The sequence below is a fragment of the Callorhinchus milii genome, unplaced genomic scaffold (genome assembly GCF_018977255.1).
Source record: "Callorhinchus milii isolate IMCB2004 unplaced genomic scaffold, IMCB_Cmil_1.0 Scaffold6, whole genome shotgun sequence".
In the NCBI taxonomy this organism is placed as follows: domain Eukaryota; kingdom Metazoa; phylum Chordata; class Chondrichthyes; order Chimaeriformes; family Callorhinchidae; genus Callorhinchus; species Callorhinchus milii.
The window spans coordinates 26,786,526-26,808,193 of record NW_024704747.1 but is presented as its reverse complement, the minus strand read 5'-3'; the positions used below and the strand labels follow the sequence as shown (position 1 = coordinate 26,808,193).

General features: G+C 37.7%; 1 protein-coding gene across 1 annotated transcript; it reads left to right on the top strand.

The window, feature by feature from the left end:
- The first annotated feature begins 1,631 nt into the window (after nucleotides 1-1,631).
- Nucleotides 1,632-19,854, top strand: LOC103176576 (integrin alpha-6). Its single transcript, XM_042336430.1, is given in 27 exon segments — nucleotides 1,632-1,939; nucleotides 4,952-5,079; nucleotides 7,084-7,160; nucleotides 7,769-8,024; nucleotides 8,659-8,781; nucleotides 9,606-9,816; nucleotides 10,142-10,335; nucleotides 10,481-10,507; nucleotides 10,510-10,568; nucleotides 11,066-11,193; nucleotides 11,618-11,713; nucleotides 12,280-12,341; nucleotides 12,430-12,599; nucleotides 12,968-13,108; nucleotides 13,973-14,088; nucleotides 14,396-14,582; nucleotides 14,676-14,759; nucleotides 15,116-15,195; nucleotides 16,050-16,127; nucleotides 16,268-16,370; nucleotides 16,529-16,702; nucleotides 17,169-17,279; nucleotides 17,362-17,478; nucleotides 17,589-17,687; nucleotides 17,956-18,081; nucleotides 18,538-18,657; nucleotides 19,196-19,854. Coding segments are annotated over 26 exon segments (3,225 nt in total). The 5' UTR covers nucleotides 1,632-1,763; the 3' UTR covers nucleotides 18,640-18,657; nucleotides 19,196-19,854.
- The last annotated feature ends 1,814 nt before the right edge of the window (nucleotides 19,855-21,668 follow it).

Sequence of the window (21,668 nt, the reverse complement as noted above, 5' to 3'; positions counted from 1 at the left end):
CTGGAATTGAACTCAGGTCTCTCACTTGCAAAGCGATATAGCTATCAAAGTTGTTCTCCATAGTAATTAAATATAACCTGAGGGACCATGTAAGTAACCAACAAAAATGTTAGTGTACAGTCAGTTTCCTTTCCACATGCACAGACACAATAATGCTGCAGGTTTGGGCGTTGGCATAGTTTGCTCATGACTGTGCAATTTCCTGCTCTGGTGGATGGGACACAATTTAGTCACCTTAGGTTATAAACTTCACTGAGCCAACAATGTGATGATTCTTCACAATTAAATGTTACTCCTGCATGTGTTATCCTGACTAAACATTTTGTGACTTTCTTCTCATGGGTAATTATTGCCACTAATGGGTCTGATTGACAAAGAGAATAGTCTTTATAAAAGCTTACGTGTTTTTTCCTCAGTTATACTGCATTTTTAGCATTCATATAAGCAGTTTACCTCCAGTCTCAAAACTAATCTGTTACCTTTGCTAAAAAAATTAAAGGTTTTGCACGGGTTATTAGCATTATTAATATTAAGTGTGACATACTCCAGCTTGTTAGTAAAATCATATCATAGCAACCAGCTTTCAATGCTTGGTGTGGGAGCTCTGCACATGTTCACAAGTTAGTGAATGGGCTTGGTGGGCGAATGGCTGTTTCTCATTCCATGTTTTCTTTGGAAGCTGTACCTCATCATTGAACCAACTATTTCTCCTCTAAACACAGCAGCATAAAGCACAAAGCACTGATCACTGTACTGTCATGTTGCCTTTACATTGATCTTATGACTGATCTTACCATCACTGAACAGTATTGACATGTGTAACAAATAGGCGTGACATAAGCGAAATAAAGAACCTAGATGGCGAATAGTATTACATGGTAGTTCCACCACATATTGTGCAAAGTAGAACTCAATCTACATACGTTAGATAAGAACCTGACTCAAACTATTTTCCCACCAGCTCTTTGGTGGGTGGGAAAAAATGTCAAAACAGCTGTATCCTCACTCTCACTGCTGGCTAACTCCAGCTGTAACTTTAGAACCTCCTGCCTTAAGATCTGCTCTTAACCATATTAATGTCAATGTCACAAGCAATGCCTGTGTGCACTGCACATCTGACATAAATCAAAATATACAACACAAGGGCCCAAACGTGCACTAACCGCTAAGAAGAATGACCTTTTTGCTGCTTCTTTACAAGAGGAACCCTATTATTAAGATGAAGCAAAAAAGCTGATACACTTAAGAGGTCAGAATAAGAACCAGCCTCTTGCACATGTATGATGGGTCGAATGGTCTCCCTCTGTGCTGTAATTTCTGGGATAATCTGCACATCCCTAAGTATGTTGCCTGATATAGCCATCAAATTGATATGCTTATAATTAAACATTCACACTCCTTGCAGACGCGCTTTTTTCTGCTCGCTTGTATCGCAGGTTCTAGTTCTGTTTCGTAAGTGCCTGCAGTGAACTGAGAGACGCTTGTTTTTTTTAAGAAAGACAGGTATTTGGGGAGTAGGGCGAGGTGTAGGTGTAGAGGCAGGTCTGTACAGTGTAGAGCGAAGTGAAGGGGAGGCTGGGTTTGAGGTAGGGAGTCTGACAAGGGAGTTGAATTCCTTTCCAGTGAGGGTGAGAGCAGGGTGGGGCGCCACCGTCAGTCACTTTATAATCTCATCCCCCACAACACAAAGCTGCTGCTGAGAGTGAGGAGAGACACACAGCACCAACATCATAACTTCACCCAGAACAGGAGGCCATTCCAATATGGTGGCCACGGGCAAGTGGTTTCTCATCTATTTCTCTTTATTTTCCTTCACGACCTGGACTTCAGCTTTTAACTTAGACACAGAAAATGTCATGAAGAAAACTGGAGACAGGAACAGCTTGTTTGGCTTTGCCCTGGCTATGCACCATCAGGTGACCCCAAGGAAAGAGCTGATGTAAGTGTTCAATTAGTTTTTAATAATAATAATAATAATCCTTGCATTTGATATAGCGCTTTTCACGTCGGGAGGACGTCCCAAAGCGCTTCACAGAACACACTGTAAAGTGAATTGACTGTATATTTGTGGGCGAACGCGGCAGCCAATTGCGCACAGCAATGTCCCACAAACAGTCGTAGATTGAAAATGACCAATTTATTATTTTTTTTGTTTTGGAGGAATCATTATTAGGCTCTGTGTGGAGTAAGGAAACTTGCCCAGGGTTTCGCCCTCTGCCTGGAATTGAACCCAGGTCTCTCGCTTGCAAAGCGAGTGCTCTAACCGCTGAGCTACAGGACTCCACGAAGGGGGAAGTGAAGGGGGAAGAAAATCATTGGTTATAATAATAATAATAATAATAGTAATAATAATAATCATTGACTTTGGTATAACGGCTTTCACCTCGGAAGGACGACGACGACAACTTCCAATTTTATGGTAGGTCAGGACACCAAGAGAATTCTGTTTTCGAATAGTGTCATTGGGTCTTTAATGCCCAGCTAAACAGACGGACAGGGTCTCCCTCTAATGTTTTATCCGAAAGGCTCCACCTCCAACAATGCAGCAAAACCCCAGCACGGCACTGGGTGTCAGCCAAGACTATATGAAGTTCCAAGCCCCACAACCTTCTGACTCGGAGACGAGAGTGCTACCACTGAGCCAGGCTGACACATTTAATTTCAAACTTCTGAGAAATTCAGAGGAATGTATGGTATAAACCACTGCACTTTAAGCAGAGACCTGATCTTTCTATCCAAGCAGATTCTGTGTCCTGTAAGACCCATTGCTTTATACAAAGTTCTCTTTGTACTTCCCCTATTGACCTCAGAACGTTTTAATATTTAAGATTGTATTAGCTGCGAATTCCTGGGGGTCGACTCTTTCGATTGAAAAAGTGTAGCAGGACAGGATGGGAGACTGTTTTGAGTAGTTTCAGACAGGAATTGTTCCTGCAAAAATCATTGGTATTCAGTGAAGTGCCGATTGATGTCAGCGGATACAATCTGATTCCTTTTGGGATTTGATCAAGGAATCTTCACAAGTCGTATTGTGCTTCTTTTTGACCCGAAGTCCAGTCAAAAAAAACTGTCAGACTGAAAAGGCCCATTTACCATTCACATTGTTGTCCTTCAGTCGAAAAAGCAGGTTGTTCGTGGCGCAGCTGTAACAAAGAACTTCTTTTAAATTACTTCTTTGTTGTCATAAACTTTTTTTTATTCACCCTGTTTCCCCTAATTTGATCATGTCACCGATTGTTATTTTTGCATAAGATCTAGTTTTAACGTGCTAAAGGCAGGAGTAACGTCGGAACTTTTCTTTTGCTGATGTGTTTGATTGGATCATTGGTTACTAAGGATATAACACTGTACTGTTGGATTATTCAATTTAAAAATAATTTAGATATGTGGCTGATTCCTGTGAGGAGATGCACTATATTGATGTGTTCAGCTCCAAGGAGACCCCGCTTACTCCCAGGAGGATAGTCACTAATTGGTCATTTGACATGTGATAAGCACGGGTTTGAGCTACCCACATTCTTTGCAATGAAAGCGGATTTGTTTTGCTTTGGTGAACCACATTCCCTAGATAAGCAGTGCAGAGACCTTTAGAGACAACATTTATAGGCCCTTTCCATTTACTTGCCATTTTCATGTGTTTTTCAGCACTAGCAACCTGTGAGATTGTGTTTGTTTATCTCTCAGGAAGAGTTCATTCAGCCTTTCACAGTTCAAACTCACTTGAGCATTGCAAACAATGTATTGGTAACCAGTTGCGGATCATGTGAAGTTGCAATCTCCTGCTGTCTATGTTGGTATATATTTATTCTTACATGTTTCAACTACAGTCTGCCATTCTGACATTGCATTTCTGTGTAATAGGCTGTCGTTTTTGAATGAAATGCAAATACAGTAACTTCACAGCAACTTGAAGTTGGGAGTGGTCTAGAGTTTCCTTACGATAAAAGGGTGAAGGTTTTTGTTCAAAAAAAGCATAGGAAGGGAAGGGTGAGGTAACATTGTTGTCTTAACAATATTCATTGATTAAGCAAATGCAGTATTGACTAGGGACAATGAGAATAATTACACATTGCATTACTTCAGTTTAGTGACCTTGATGTATTTGTATTTAAAGTAAATGTGTTTCCTTAAATGTAAACTCTCCGGGACGCTACCCTGCGTGAGGGGCACTATGTAAATGCAAGTTGTTGCTGTTGTTTCTATCTAGGAAGAACCACTCAGAGCTAAAGATTATGTGTGGTACATATACAGTTTGCAGAACGACTTGTTCTAATGTTCTTATGCCACTTTAAAAAAGCATTATTGCAGACTTGTGCCTTTACAGAGCACCACAGGCAAGATGTAACTACTAAGTTAACAGAACACTCAGTGAGTTAAAGCTTGTGCTGGAACAAAGTTAATGACCTTGGCATCATGCAAGCTGTAAATGGAGCAAAGCCAGTGAGTGGCAGAATTGTGGCTAATTTCCAGCTGTTCTATGAGTCACTTTAAGGAGTAGACATTGCCCTGCAAACATTTGAGACTCTAAGAACATAGTTGCTTCAATTCTGTAGTAGCAAACTGAATGCCAATCAAGAAAGTGTTGGTGTTTTCAAATCTGCCCTTAATTATTACATTTTAGTTGTGAGCTCTCAGTGTTGTTATGGTACTGTGGGCAAATATACCATCAATATAGACCATGCCGTTTAGGATTAGTTTGCCAATTTCTTTGGCTGCATTTATACTAAAAAGCTACAAGATTTTTTTAAGTCTCAGTCTTGTCTGTAATTTAAGTGGGAGTGGAGATAGGCACTTCAAAGAATGTACAGCACTTGGCCCAACCAGTTCGTGTTGGTGTTTATACTCCCACAAGTCTCCATAGTTACAGAGTTCTGAGAATGCATCAGATATGTATTTTTAATTGTAAATGTTATTCTATTGTAACTTTTTTTTAAAACTCTATTCTGAACAGGTTGCTGGTTGGAGCTCCAAAAGCAAAAGCACTTTCAAATCAAAATGCTAATATCACAGGAGGATTGTACAAATGTCCCATCACTTCTGCAGAAAGAGACTGTGAACGGGTCATTTTTGACAATAATGGTAAGTGATTTGGTTGACTTGTGCAAAATAATATCAAGGTATTTCTGTCCTCTAAGGAGTTGGCATTCACTGAAAGACCAAAGCACTGGCACATTTTTAACTTTAGGAAATTACAATTAATTTTAATGTCTATATCGTAACAACTTGAGCATGTAATTAATTACTGTGAAAAAATGCTCTTGTTTTATTATGAGTTCCAATATTGGAAAGTTATACAATTCAACTGCACAACAGGATCTTGTAGTCAACCAATTTCAGTTCCCAGCTGCAACCTGTATGCATTACTCCACAAGTCAGTAATACAGGTGCTTATGAACACTTCTGCAAATGACCTTTATAATTTCTCTAGTTACAATAAGACATTATAACCTCCCTCCAGTTGGAAGAGACTGCTGATGTGATTATTAAGCCTTTGGTCAGGAAGCACTGAGTAACTGCTGTACTGCCTCTGTATCAAATACTGCAGAAAGAAACAACTCCAGCAAATGTCATTGCTCTTTGTGACCTCAAGGAAAGTACTGTGGGAAATGCAGTTGTTTTGAAGTTGATCTGGGTGTGATAGAAACCACTGCCTGGCGCAAGTTTCTTCAACAGTGGGAATAGCAGGAGATGCTGCAGAACCTCAGGAAGCAGTGCTGCAATAGAAAAGCAGGATGAGTTTTCCAAAAGGATGTGATTTCAGTCATTTAGCATGCAAATGCAACATTCTTTCTAGGATTTGAATGCAGCACATAGTAGTATGCCTTGGAAAGGCTTCATAGCCTTAGGGGTTTTCATGGTAATCACTATTGTTTGTTTCACAAAAGCCAATCTGTCCTTATCCTGTGCAAAATCAATGTAATCTTTGTGAACATTTCAACACATCTATTGGTGTCTATACTGTTTGCTGCGGCCATTTGCCAATGTGTTTCTGCATTACAAATGGCTGATGTCCTGATTGCTAGGTCACTGGTAATATCACTTCCTGTGCACTGTATGCTATTTGACGGAATTGTCATTGATGACACGCTGAGAAGGTTTTAGACCTTCCTGCATGTAACAAACGTCATTAAAAATGACTAAAATAACGGTAACATAATCATCAAAGAATCATAGAATTATACAGCACAGAAGGAGGCCATTCGGCCCATTGTGTCTGTGCCGGCTCTTTGAAAAGAGCTTTCCAAATCAATCCCACTCCCTCCTCTCTCCCCATAGCCCTGCAAGTGTCATCCCCAAATAATTATCGAATTATTGAGATAATAATAATAATAATAATAATCCTTGCATTTGATATAGCGCTTTTCACGTCGAGAGGACGTCCCAAAGCGCTTCACAGAAGCCACTGTAAAGTGAATTGACTGCATATTTGTGGGCGAACGCGGCAGCCAATTGCGCACAGCAATGTCCCACAAACAGTCGTAGATTGAAAATAACCAATTTAGTATTATTTTTGGTTTTGGAGGATTATTAGTAGGTGTGAGATAATCATGCTGGAGATCCCCTAATGTTGGAGAGGCTGATGTAGATGTGATCGAATTGCAGCCTCTGTTGTCTCAGATTGTAACCTGCATTTCTGGCTGAAGCATTGAGAAGATCACTTCATCAGATGTTTTTTGATACGTTTGGAGTCAGAAACATTACTTCCATTACCTTCCAGCGCTCCCACTAAAGATTCCTTCCACCATCTGGAGAGGTTATGTAGAGGCCATGAGTGTAAAACTGTGATTTCTGAAAAGGTTGGATTATTCAATGACAAGAGTCTTTGTTTCACTTAAAACGTTCATATGTCTAACTATATAATTTGAAACAATTTAGCCCTGATATAGATTTCATGGAGTTTAATAATAATGATGATCCTTGCATTTGATATAGTGCTTTTCACATCTTCTAGATATCTCAAAGCACTTCACAGAATATACTGTAAAGTAAATTGACTGCATATTTTGTGGGCGAAACAAAAAAAAGTTGGGACCTTTTAATATTTTAATTTTAAAATTAACATTTCAATTCTATTCTTTTCAGCTGACAATGATGAAAGCAAGGAAAATCAATGGATGGGTGTATCTGTGGCAAGCCAGAAAGTGGGAGGAAAGGTTCTGGTGAGTGTTATTTAACTGTTGGGGAAAGTATGATATCGCATGACTCTCTTACTCTGGTGATTAAAGCTGATCCCTGTATTTGACGTTACAGCAAATGATAATAAAGATGGTTATGTAGTTCATGGGAGAAGTCGTTGAATTTATTTAGTGTGGATAGAAGGAAGAAAATATTTGGGGAATATTGTCCTCATGGAGCTGACGGCTCTGCGTAGTTTTACAGCACGAGTAGAACATTTCAAAGAGAATTACTGACAAGTGAACACTCTAGAGATTCAAGAGAAGAGCATCTTCAACCATTAATCACTATGTAAAAAATCATTTGTAAAACAGTTTAACTAATCTATCACTATAGTAATAAGAATAATCCTTGTTTCAGGGGGACATCAGGTGGTAGGTTTTCTGTTGATGAGGTTGCTGAAGATGGACATCAGCAGTAGTCAAAATGCCGTCCCCATGACGTTGTGGGGAACATTTTTTGTTTTAATGTTCTCTTGTTATCAAACTGGAAAAGGAAAATACTTTAAAACATTTGCAGAAACAGTGAATTTCCGGTAACATTGCTGGATTTTTTTTATTGCTTCTCATTTTAAAATATCATCTCATTTTAGGTTTGTGCACATCGATATGAGCAAAGACGACATAGGAACACAGCCATAGAGTCTCGTGACGTGACGGGACAGTGTTATATTTTGAGTGAGGACCTAGTTTTCCGGGACGATCAATTTGATGCAAATGTCAAAATTTGCCATGGACGTCTTCCCAGTCACGAGAAATTTGGGATTTGCCAGCAAGGAGTAGCTAGCACTTTTGGCAAGGACAGCGATTATGCTGTATATGGTGTTCCTGGTGCCTACTACTGGAAAGGTAATTTATTTTAACAGTTCTTTTCCTGTTTTCTGAAGTCACGGACATTTTGTTGGGATATAATAATAATAGTTATAATAATAATCCTTGCATTAATGATAATAATAGTTGCATTGATCTAGCGACTTATAGTGTCATCGAGACTCTCAAAGCACTTCACAGAATATACTGTAAAGTGGTTTGATTGTGCATTTTGTGGGTAAATATAATTTCATGGTTGTTGGTCGCCTTCGCCTAACTGACCATTCTTCATACATAAATCCAGTCAATGAGAATTTGTAGCTTTCTAGTCTATGGGGATGGGGGAGGGGAGGAAAGGGGGACGGCACAGCCGAGCCCAATCTTTGTCTTCATGCAACAGCCACACACTTACACTTGCCAACAGAGGTAATTATATAGTTACAATGAGCAGCAACACTGTCTGATACCTCCTCCACGCATTGGATCCTCCACCCCATCTACATATTGTACTGCCTGAGATTCCTTGACCCAGGACAGGCGAGGATTTAATCTGATAAGAGTAATCATTATAAGAGCTATGGAAAGATCAATTTGTTAACTGATTTAGTATTCCTCAGATGTTTCTGCATGTGTCAAACTCCCAACTAAACAAATACATATTTTGCTTTTTCAGGAATTGTTCATGTGGAATCGAGAAGCACTGATTTCACTAATTTTGATGATGGACCCTATGAAGTTGGTGATGAAAACAAAAGGGATGAGTCGAAAGTTCCTGTGCCTCAGAACAGTTACCTAGGTGGGCACAAAGAGGCAGAAATTCTGCTGTTGGTTTGTGTAGTGCAGTGTAGTGCTAGTGTTCAACAGTGAAACCATTAACCATTTTAAAGATTTGAAGACGTCCATTCTGCAACGACATCTTGAATTCTAATACCTTCGTTTACAATCTAAATTTTATATATATAACCATAGAGTATTCACAATGTTCTGACAAACACTGTATCTGTTACAAAAATGGTCAGAGGCTTAATATTTAGAATTAGGATCATGATCTCTTAGAGTCTGTCTGAAAGCCCCTTGTGTTATAGATTCTTACTAGAAGCCTCTTATTTTTCAAGAAGTAATATTCAAGTCTCCAGTGCTGTGGAACTGACCCTGTTTACAATGAGGCTGCAATGGCAACAGCAGATAGTTATGATAGCAGATAGTAAAACTATTTTACAACAAAGAAATTACATATTTACATTTATAATTTCAGTGGAACATTCCCTTGTTGCAGCTCTTAGCATCTTTCTGAAAAGGAAGCTATAAGAGGGGCAAAATCATTTTAAAACCCGTTGCAATAACGGACGAACAGAAATGAGAGACCGGTAGATTCCACGTATTTTGGTTTTGTATCCTTCCTCCTTTCTGCAAGTGAAGTTTTCTGCAATATACCTTGTTTTACATTCATTGCAATTGCACTGGTCCAGAAGACATGATAAGGCATTTTATCAATGGCAACGCTTATTATATACCACTGGTTCGAAGCTGGAAACTGAAGGAAGTTTTGGAGTTGTGTAGATTTTGTTATCCATCTGTACAGATTATGCTGTGAAATCTAATCCCATTGCCTTGTGTTAGGTTTCTCTCTGGATTCGGGTAAAGGGATCACAAACCAGGACGAATTGACTTTTGTATCTGGTGCACCAAGAGACAAGCATTCTGGAGCTGTAGTTTTTCTAAAAATGGTACGCCAATCAAACACCCTAGAGGCTGAACACATTTTGAAAGGAGAAGGACTGGCATCTTCTTTTGGATATGATGTCGCTGTTGTTGATCTTAACAAGGATGGGTAAGTGATTAGGAATCAATTAGTTCTCCCGCCTCGAACATTCAAATGCTTTCCTCGCCAGACTTGCCAGCTCCACCATCCACAAAATCCAATTGATCTGGGCGCCAGCATACTTGCCAGTACTAAACTCCGTACCCCCATCACAGCAGTTCTAGCTAGGCTCCACTGGCTCCCTATCACTCCCTATAGCCCTTCACATGACACTGTGTAGTAAATAAAGATTATTTTAGACTGTTACGATTGTATGAATTGCTGATGGGTGAGGCAAAAATTTGGAAAAATATCATAAAATTCTTTTGCCTCAATGAGAATGGTTATTTTTCAGCTGGAATGATATTGTGGTTGGAGCCCCCCAGTTCTTTGACAAAGAAGCAGAAATCGGTGGTGCTGTCTATGTTTACATTAATCAGAAAGGGGACTGGAGTAACATAACACCCATTCGCTTAAATGGCACGAAGGACTCGATGTTTGGGCTTGCTGTTGAAAATATAGGTGACATTAACAAGGATGGGTATGAAGGTAAGGCCATAATTATTTACAGTTAGGAGAAACCTAAGTATTTGGGTGGATGTTCTGTTTGCATGGATATAAGTAACTGTAGAGCACAACAGGAATGGTGTGTTTGGAAAGTAGTTCTTATGTGCTGCTATATATTGACCTGCAGATATTGCTGTTGGAGCGCCTTTCACTGAAGGGGGAAGGTTTTTATATACCATGGATCAAGCTCTGGAATAAATACACGACCTGTGCAGGTAAGAAGTTATATACAGAGACATTGTAGTTCATTGATATAATATTTTGTGTGTCAGCTTGGCTCAGTTTGTGGCACTCTTGCCTCTGAGATGGAAGGTTGTCAGTTCAAGTCCCGTTGTCAGACTTTTGATTTCACAATCCAGGCGGATATGCCAATACAGTGTTGGAGGACTACTGCATTGTTGGTCGTGTGGTCCTTCAGATGAGACATCCAACTCCCTGTTCAGGTGAATGTTAGCAATCCCATGACACTATTCGAAAAAGGAATGGAGTTTCACCTGGTGTTCTGGTCAATAATCCCCCACATAAAATAGGTCATCTCAATATATCAGTTATCTGTAACATCTGTGGCTCTCAATCTGACGCTGGACATTTCACTGATTGATGCACCCATGTCAGAAACTATTAAAGGAGATGTTCTAGTTATGAGATTATCGTACTGCCGTCACTCTTTTGAGTAGTCAGCGACTGTTTAATTATTTTATGTTCTCTCTAGGTTCTTGAAGGGAAACATTTGAATGCAGAAAATTTTGGCTACTCTCTAGCAGGGGGAATGGATCTAGATGAAAATAATTATCCCGATATTGCCATCGGATCTCTTGGTGATTCTGTATTTATATACAGGTGAGAGATTTTTGCTTGCAACACCACTGCTCGGTTGTATGTTTAAGTTCAGCCTGGTTCCTGAATGCACAGTCAATATAAGGGATTATTCCAACCTTTGGGATCCATGTAGCACATTGGTTGAAGTGGGCTGGAAAGCTTTTGGTGATTTTTTTTCACAAGTGCTTATAAATAACTCATTTTGAAAGTGCAAGTGTAAAACATTACTTTCATATCTAATGTTATCTTTCAAACTGCATTAGAGGCATTTGTAAGTGTCCACGGACATGATTACAAATGTGATGAAGAGAAGAGAAAAGCAATTAATCCACAGTGATAAGCGTGCTCTATGAAATACAGAGCAAAGTAATCCCCTTTGATTTCCTAAAAACTGTTTACTGCTTGCAATTCTTCAAAGTGTATTCTGCATTGTTTTTCTATTTAGGGCTCGACCTGTTATAGATGTCAAGAAGACCGTGACTATTTCACCTCAAAATATTGATTTTTTTAAAAAAAACTGCAATAATGGTCAAGCATTTTGGTAAGTAGTTCAAGACAAAATAGCAGTTGTAAACACAAGCAGTGCATCAACCTGAATGTCTGGTGTACAGACCAGAACTGAATGACTACAGCTGACTGCCATTAGACTTACTGGGAAAAGATTTGAAAAGGAAATCTACGTTTTGTTATAATAGGGGAACCAAAGCTTCAGGTTTGAGAATATTGCTATTGGTATAACATTCATATCAAAGCAGAACTGCAGCTCATATTAAAACTAACTGCTTTAGATTGTTTGTCTAATCTAAGTGGCGATTTTTTATTCTCCGATGTCCACATAAAGTTTTCGGCACAGGTCACCGCATAGAGATCAGAAGTGGGAACTTCGAACAACCTTTTCTTTTCTCCTTAGCTCATGAATACTGGGATGATTTGTAACTGAAAAAATTAATAGCACAGAAATAGAATAAAATTTAGAATCTTCTGAGTCTATGGCTTGTTTTCACAATTAGCTATATCAGTTCCCCATTTTAATAGTAATTGATCAATCTTTTTTTTGGTCAGCCAGGTGTCTAATGTAGCTCCTAATAATGTTTTTTCTCTTCACAGTATGACTGTCAACGCATGCTTTCAGTACACAGCTTACGCCAATACTTACAGACCAAAGATAAGTGAGTGAAAGAAAAATATTTTTTCATGTAGCTCTGTTTTTGTTTTGGTAGACAGAAATTTATCAACTTTCTTTATTTTCCCATTTAGCTGTTAACTATAAGATTGAAGCTGACACTGAAAGGAGAAAGTCAGTTCGTGAATCGAGAGTTGCATTTGTTAAAAACGGACAGATTCAAGAGTACGACCAGCTCTCTGGCAGTGTGGCACTGAGCGAGCAAAACGAGGAGATATGTGTTACAGAGAAACTTCAGCTTCGGGTAATCTTACTTTACTATTTCATTTTCACACACACCGCAATATAACTTGGGAGGTTTGCAGATTCATTCCTATGTAGTGGTTCGTGTTGAGTCACTGGAACTCCGATCCCAATCTCAGTTATGAAGTCCCCAAGGCCAGGAGGTCTCGTGTTATTCAGTTCACAAATGGACCTGAGTAAATCCCATATTGTTAGGAAATGGTCTTCAACAATATTGTTTGATTTAGTTTTATGTACCATCAAACTATCTTCAAGTCTGAAAGCTTCATCTCTGATGTATTTCAGCTTTAAATTTAGAAATCTGCCTATTGCATAAATGTGGCTGAGGATTAGAATACTAAATTAAATATGTTGTTTGTATTTTTCTAGGAGAATATCAAGGATAAACTGCACCCTATTTCTATAGGAGTTGGAGTTACAATCAATCAGTCTAATCGCAAGAAAAGACAAGCTGGTAACCTGCAGAATCTACTTCCAGTCCTCAGTCAGAATGAGCCTGAGGCTGCAAAGGTTAGTCTAGTCTAAGGTCTCAGTGGTGAAAGCAGCAATTGTGCTAGTGGTCAGGTCGCAGCAGGGCCTCTGCCCCCCCACACCCTCTGCCCTCCCGAAAAAAACAAATGTATACATTTGAGCCATTTTGGATATACTTGCCTGTCTCCTGGGCTCGATGTGCGTGTTGGTACGGGGAGCAAAATTTTGGAATTCAAAATCATAAAGTGGGTCCCATGAGGCCTTGTCAAACCACTGCTAAGTCCAGTTTGTGCCACACGGAACACAGTAAGATCTTTGCCTCCGTTTAATGTGGTCACTCTGCAATGTGACTTTGTCCATACAACAGAGAAAACTGTAGGAATAAAACACAGAAAATATTAATTGTGAACATTTTTAACAATGCAACCCCTTGTAACAATCCAAGCAATTACAAATGCTTCTCTTCAATTACGAGCATGCATTTGTAATTAGTTAGTATTGCAATAATAGTTTTAGTACAATGAAGTTTGAAATTCCTTCCCTTATTTCTAAGTCAGAACTACAAATGTCAATTACATGAGTGAAATGCTGCAAATTTATGGTCTGGATTAACATTACAGTGCAGTATTGGGATTGTCGGACAATGTTTCTTTTGAGTCAGATATTAAAATTCAGGTCCCACCTGCCTATTAAGGTGGATGTTAAAGATTCTATTATGCCATTCGAAAGAGGGTGAATAATTCTCTAGATGCATTGGTTTTTTCCTTCGTGGGTATTTACAGCTGCCGCGTGTGTTATAAATGTTTCCCAGTGGTGATTGTTCATATTGCAGTATTGTTCCATATCTATAACAAAAATTACTTGGTCGCACTCACAGATTATCTTTGCATCTTTCCAATACAGGTACAGTTCTTGAAAGAAGGATGTGGTCCTGACCACATTTGCCAGAGTAATCTTAAATTAAACTATAATTTTTGCTCCAGGATTGACAATCAGGACAGGTGTAGTCCTTTCCCCAAGTAAGTGTTTTTTATTTAACTGTTCCTACTCTATTTATCTTCCACTAACCACAGTCTGTTTTGCAGTTTACTTTGCTATTTGATTCGTTCCATTATATAGAATAAAATTCTTTCACCTTTGCCCTATAATAATTAATGGAAATACATTTCAAAAACATATTTGAGAATAGTCATTAAGAAAACCTACTTTAACAGGCAAGCTCGGAAAATGTCATGTACACCAATAGTATTATTGTTTTGATTGATAATTGGATTTATCAATCAATTGTATTTATTAATGAGACAAGTTCTTTGTTTGTTCCTGCAGAGAAAATGGTGTTCCAGTATTTAAATTAAGTGACCAGAAGGATATAGTGCTCGAAATAACTGTTACTAACAAGCCATCAAATTCACAAAATCCTAAAAAGGATGGGGATGATGCACATGAAGCCCAATTGATTGCAACTTTTCCAGAAACTTTAACCTACTCTGCTTTTAACATGAAAATAAATCAGGTGACCGCTTCTTTTTCCTAGTATCTGATTTACCAATGTTCACCATTACATAAGCAGTCGTGTTCAACCAAATATCTGTTTTGCTTCAATTAGGATAAGAAAATCATTTGCTCAGCAAACCAAAATGGCTCTCAAGCAACTTGTGATCTAGGTAACCCCTTAAAGAGAGGATCAAAGGTAAATTAGTTCAAGTCAACATTTGATTGTAATAGATTTCACTACATACAACAGCAACAAATAATGCTTGTATAGCGCCCTTCATGTCGGAAAGAGGTCTCAGGGCAATGGGCCATGCATTGTGGATAAAACCAAAAGCATTGACTTTGGCACCTTTGCTTACATATTCACAGCTCCTATAATTGACAGTAACTTCCTGTTGAATGGTTTGAGGTACTTTAAGCATTATAGGCACTATATTAATTATAAGGTTTATTGTTATATAGTAGTTCTATGTTTCTAAAGTGGGCAAATGTAATTTTATACGTGGATCTGATTTGTGTTCATTTTAAAACTAATTTGACTCTTCTATGCAGGTTACTTTTTATTTGATTCTGAGCATTGCTGGAATTACACCGAACTCCAAACACCTTGAGATCAATCTACAGCTGATAACGTAAGGCCTACATGTATATGTATTGACCACTTTATTTCTAAAAACCTATTGAACTCTTTAGGGGAAAAACTAAAATGATATTGGAGTTTTGCATACTTAACTCTCCTCAGCCCCGGCCAATATGTGCTCAGTGGTGGGTAGTATTAATTCCACTTCCTGCTCTTAATTGCTTTACTGCTGGAAGAAATATTCTTTCAGTTCAGGACTGAGCTTGAAGATCTGAAGTTTCCTTACTCCACATGCCTAATAATAATCCCTCCAAAACCAAAAAAAAAATTATAAATTGGTCATTTTCAATCCACGACTGTTTGTGGGACATTGCTGTGCGCAATTGGCTGCCGCGTTCGCCCACAAATATACAGTCAATTCATTTTACAGTGTGTTCTGTGAAGCGCTTTGGGACGTCCTCCCGACGTGAAAAGCGCTATATCAAATGCAAGGATTATTATTATTATTATTATTATTATTATCTGACTTCAGTGCATTCTTGTTGACTGAGCGTGTCGGACCTTTACTGAGATTGGGAATGTGAGATTGTGGATTGCATGCCTGCTGCAATCTAGGACATTTCATTAGTATATACTGTGAAGTGCTTTGAGACATCTAGAAGACGTGAAAGCGCTATATTAAATTGAAGGAATATTATTATATATTATTGTCTTGTTTACCCATAAGTGGATGTAGGAAGTTTGATTTTTTTTTCCAAATCAGGTTAATGCACCTTGAATATTTATGGATCATGCGCTTTGTTCTTCTTTCTTGATGAATTTTTATGCAATTTTTTCATTCTTTGTAAGATTGTCCTGTTTTACAGCTTTAACATTGTAGTTCAGCTTTGCCATTTCCATTTACAGGACCAGCGAGCAGGCTAACCTGACCCCTGTGATTGCTAAAGCACGAGTGGTGATTGAACTGCTTCTGTCTGTAGCTGGGTAAGTAACATTGCTAACTTTCCATCCATTTCGTCTGCATATATATTTATGTGTGTACGCAGGCATACACGTGTAAGTTTTGCGAAAGAGGACATAAAGCTCAATGTGAAACAATTAATAATTCCTCTGTGTTTCAACAGTGCTGCAAACCCATCTCAGGTATACTTTGGTGGTTCAGTCACAGGCGAGAGTGCTATGAAAACTGAAGAGGATGTAGGAAGTTTGATTCAATATGAATTCAGAGTAAGTACAGGAGTATTTTAAAATCCATGTGTGTTCAAACGAGTCCATTAAGAGTCCTCGGATTTTGAAACTTTGCCTAATATCATTCTGTTTAGGACTGTCAATTTAATAATAATCAAAGATATCATGTTTGCACTTTAATATTTTGTTTCCCACAGATTATCAACCTGGGAAAATCCCTTAAGAATCTGGATAATGCTCGTTTAGTCATTATGTGGCCCAAGGAAATAAACAACAAAATGTGGCTACTATATTTGACCAAAATTACTTCTAAAAACATAGAAAATGTGGTCTGCTCTCCCACAAGTGAAATCAATAGCCTCAAACTTAAGGTACTTAATTCTGTAATTAATTCTTAATGTTGTCATAGCTTAAATGAAATGAGTAATGCCATTGGGACATATACAGTATACAGTACCAGCTTTACTGGAAAATTGCATGAATATTGAGACTCCATACTGGCTGCGCGGAGGAATTCCTGATGCTGGAAAATAATATATGCAATTGTTAATGGTACTACGTAGATGACACCGTATGTGCCTTTCTGGTAAATTATTAAACTACTTGACTAAAATAAACCATCAAGTTGCTTTCATGATAGTTGCTCTCGTGTGTACTCATCTCTTCTTTTTTTGAACAGGGAAGTTGAATGAAATATTATGACATAATGTGCTGTGAAGCATTAACACAAACTTTAATGAAAAGATCATATATTTAAAATGGAATGATTATGTGTATCCTTACAAGTAGAATATGATGAGGCTTGTAATTTTTATACATTCAGTAATTTTATTACAGGAAACACCTACTCAAAGCAGAAAAAAAAGGGAAATCAACAAAGTGGAATCGGACAAGAAATCAAGAGGGACATTCTCTTTCTTCTCAGAGGAAAGAAAATATAAAACTCTGGTAAGTGGAACTGCTTTTTCAATACTTAAAACATTGGCATTCCTTTTGTTTAAAATCCTCATTTGATTTTAATTTTTTCTAGGATTGTACCAAAAACTCAACTGCTCGATGTGTTAATATAAAATGTCCTCTCAAAGGTCTGGATAGTAGTGCAGTCCTGGTTTTACATTCTCGGCTTTGGAACAGTACTTTCCTGGAGGTAAAGTGGAATCTAAATTTCATCAGCAAATTCATATAAATGTAAGTTGTGTTTTCTTTTTTTAAACATTAAATGCTTCCATTTACGTAAGGGGTTTTCTTGCTTTGCAGGAGTTTTCAAACCTGAACTACCTTGATATCATTGTTAAAGCCATGATCGTAGTAGAATCTGAGGCCAACAACGTGGTGGTTAAAAATGCAGAAACAGAGGTAATTTGACAACACTATGTTCGGGAGAAAACAATTTAATCGGCACATGTAAAATATCTCAGTATGCAAGTTTTTAAAACATAAAATGTAACTTCATTCATTTAAATTCAATACAAAACGTATATTCACCGACACAGAGACAAAATAGATAATTAAGTCATGGTCCATTTTGTTTGACCTCTTTATTATCGTTATTACTGATCTACTGGTAACTGAAAGCATATGATCTGTTCACTCATATAACATCTTTGTTAACTCCCTCCTTCAGGTGCGAGTTACTGTGTTCCCTGACCAAAGAGTAGCTCAACATTTCGGAGTTCCTTGGTGGATCATTTTTGTTGCTATTCTACTTGCAATTCTGCTGTTGGCACTTTTAATATTTTTGTTGTGGAAGGTGAGTGACCCTGAAAATGTCTGGAAATTATACAGGATATACATCTATCTATATGGGCCAACTCAAAGAAGCTTAAAGAAAATGAATTACGAAAATCTTGATTTGTGTCCTCTTCCAATAAAACCACACACAAGTGGATTAAGAACAACAAATGTCAGCACACATCCTATCCTGTGTGTGTATATGGTATAAAGGATATATGATTTTCAAAAGCTATCCACATCCTCAGAACGTCATACACATGGTAACATCTGTCGTTTTATTGCAGTTCTTGACCCAAATACCCATCGTCCTTAAACTATCACAGCTTTAAATTGTATTTTCAAGTTTATAATGTAGACTGTACTTCAAAAGCTTATGAGCAATCTGCATTTTATCCAACATGTTTTGTAAATTACACATTTTTTTACTTGTTTCAAAAAGAGGTTATTTAATGAACAACTTGCTTTCTTGCAGTGTGGTTTCTTCAGGAAAAACAGAAAAGGTGATACCGGATACAACAAGGCTGACATCCATATTCATCCATCTGACAAAGAAAGATTTACCACTGATGCATAATGTTGATCCATTGATTTGGTAAATAGTCCCTTGGTCTCAAATTCTTGGCTTTTAGGGGAGTGGTGTCTGGAGCTTGTTCTGTTGCAAACATGATAAATGGAGTTGGATTTATCTAACCAACTAGTACATCACCGGAATTTGTAAACATTGCATCAAGCTTTTTCCTATTATGTCTAATGTATATGGAAAAAAAGTGATGGCTATTGATTGCTATACAAATGTAATCTTGTTGTTGTTGCTTTCACAACAGTGAAAAAAAGTATCACAACAGTTTAAAAAAGTATCACAATTTTGACTTATACCTTGTGGACTTATTTCATTTCAAAATATTGTTGACAAGGTGGTAATTAAGAGCTTGAGAATGCTGGGTCAATTGCTATCATCAACCTAAACAGAAAAACTAGGCCTTAGTATTAGTGTTTTAAAATTATATGTGATAGATATTCAGACTACTCATCTACAATGTGCAAAAAGATAATTGAAATGTTTGGTGTTTAACTTCACGGTGCAATCGTATAAACAGCTGATTGTTCCATTTCCTCTCTGCTGTTTACAGTGTGGATTTTTTAAACGTTCCTGATATGATGACAGTGTTCCACAATACCATGTAGTTCGGATCTGGAAAGAAGAGCGAGAACCGTTTGAAGACAGAAAATGGAACCAGAAATCGGACAAGAAAAAGTGGCTGACAACTTGGCAGGAAAATGAGTCTTATTCCTAATACACTTGAAACTTGAGGATTGTAAAGTTACCGCTGGTACTGCATTACTGTGTGTTGACTCTTTACTGTGCTGGTACTCCGTAACTGTGCATTGGCCTCTATTTGCCTCTTGGGGAGGGTAGTTCTTGGTAGGGCTCACTTGGTGTGTTCAAGAAAACAGATAACATTTTGAATTGGGATAGGAAAACAAATGTACATTTTTGTAAATAATTATATATTTGAGAATATCCTGGTATTTATTTTGCCCTGTTAGTGCTATTAGAACAACAATAGCCATCTAAGTTTTTCTTCTTAATAAAAAACAATATCAACATACTCTGAAGTTAAAAAAGGTGTCTAAAATCAGGAAAATGACATTCGGACTCACATAAAAGTGAAAGAAAACAACCTTTCAAATGTTAGCTGTGGCTCCAGTTGTGACACATAGTACAGTAATTACAGTAGAGGACTACAGTGGAGTCCTGTAGCTCAGTGGTTAGAGCGCTCGCCTCACAAGCGAGAGACCTGGGTTTGATTCCCGGCAGGGCAAAACCTTGGGCAAGTTTCCTTACTCCACACACCTGATAATAATCCCTCAAGAAAAAAAATACAATAATAAATTGGTCACTTCAATTCATGACTGTTTTTGGGACACTGGTGTGCGCAATTGGCTGCCGCGTTTTGCCCACAAATATACATTTACAGTATATTCTGTGAAGCACTTTGCGACGTCAAGAAGACGTGAAAAGTGCTGTATCAAAATGCAAGGATTATTATTATTATTAATTCCTTTCTCTCTATAACTCAGTTGTTGACCACTGTGTGGATTCTCAGTGTTTAGGAGAAGCTGCACATGTGTGGGTTTTGGGCAATAAGCTTATAAAGTAATAACATTTCACCTGTCTCATAATTCTGCAAACCAGGAGAATTTTTTTATTTTGAATTTCAGATTATTTTTCTGATTGACTGATATGATCAACCAATATTTTAGTCTCCCCAAAATAAAACTTACAGTGCAATTTTTAAAATGTTTTCCACTTGAAGTTGGAAGAAAATATATTTAAAGAAAATATTTGCCTTTTTTGGAGTGCTACTTTTATTTTTTTTTAATAAACTACCAATCACTAGCATTACCTTGAAATGTATTCCATTTTGTAACTACACGTATTCATAGAACATTCCTACACCACAGAAAAGGGAAACAGTTCAGAAATACATGTTCTATTTGCAAACTGGAATAGATCCCTGCTGTAAAGAGTGTTCCAACTGTCCAAATAGACTTCAAATCAAACTTTGCAAGATTTCCTGTGTAAACTGTGGGATCAAATATTGTTTGTGGAACTAACTAAATAATTTACAGGGAATTTTTTTCTGTACCATAATAGTATCGTACTTTCATTCATGATAGGAGATTAACACAATATTTGAGACAAGGTCACAAAAGTAAATGAACACAACATTCAGACCTTACTAATAGATTTCTAAGCAAAAATTGGTCTGTGGATTATTGTTTAAAGTGAAATAAATGTTTAAAAAATAATTTCAATGTATATTGTGCATTTTTTTGTGTGGATAACTGATTTGGATAGGAAAACTGTTTACTTGGTATAATTGTTGTTTGTTTTTATGTGTTTAAAAGAAAATTGGTATTTACCCATCACAACTCAATCTTGTTTTGCTATCTTGTGGGTTCAGAAAGTTGTGGGTTCAAACCCCACCATCTGAATTTCAGTTCATATTGTATGCTCAGAACCTAGTGCAATAGATACAGAGCACTGCATTGCCAGAATTGCAGTCTCCCAGATGAGTTTCCAAATGAACTATAGGTTTTTCTGACTGCCTCAAGATCAGCTGACAAATGCAATTGGATCATGTTCCACACTGTATATTCAGGTCAGGCTGCAAGAAGGCAGAAAGAACCACTCCTGCCTGCACTTACAACCGGCTCTGGTGGGACAGTAGAAGTCCAATCCTGCTTGAAATATTTTTTGTGAAAAATGACTCACTGTAGAATTGCTACAGCCCTGATTTGGGCAGCCTCTCATAACCACAATTTGAGCCGCTTCTCTTACTTCTCCTTTATTTTTGAAATGGTTTCCACTGTTTCAACATTAACGACGACAACTCGCATTTATACAGTACCCTTCATCCAGAGTTTGTTAGTGGCAGAACTTAACATGGATTCAGCATGGGAATGTTGTCCTATGCGTAAATCTTTTTTCGCCACACTATTGAGGTATCATACGCTGTTCAATAATGTACTTGTAGTCAGTGATATTGAAAGTTATATTGATCTTATCAACCTTAAAGCCATACTTGATGCACAATT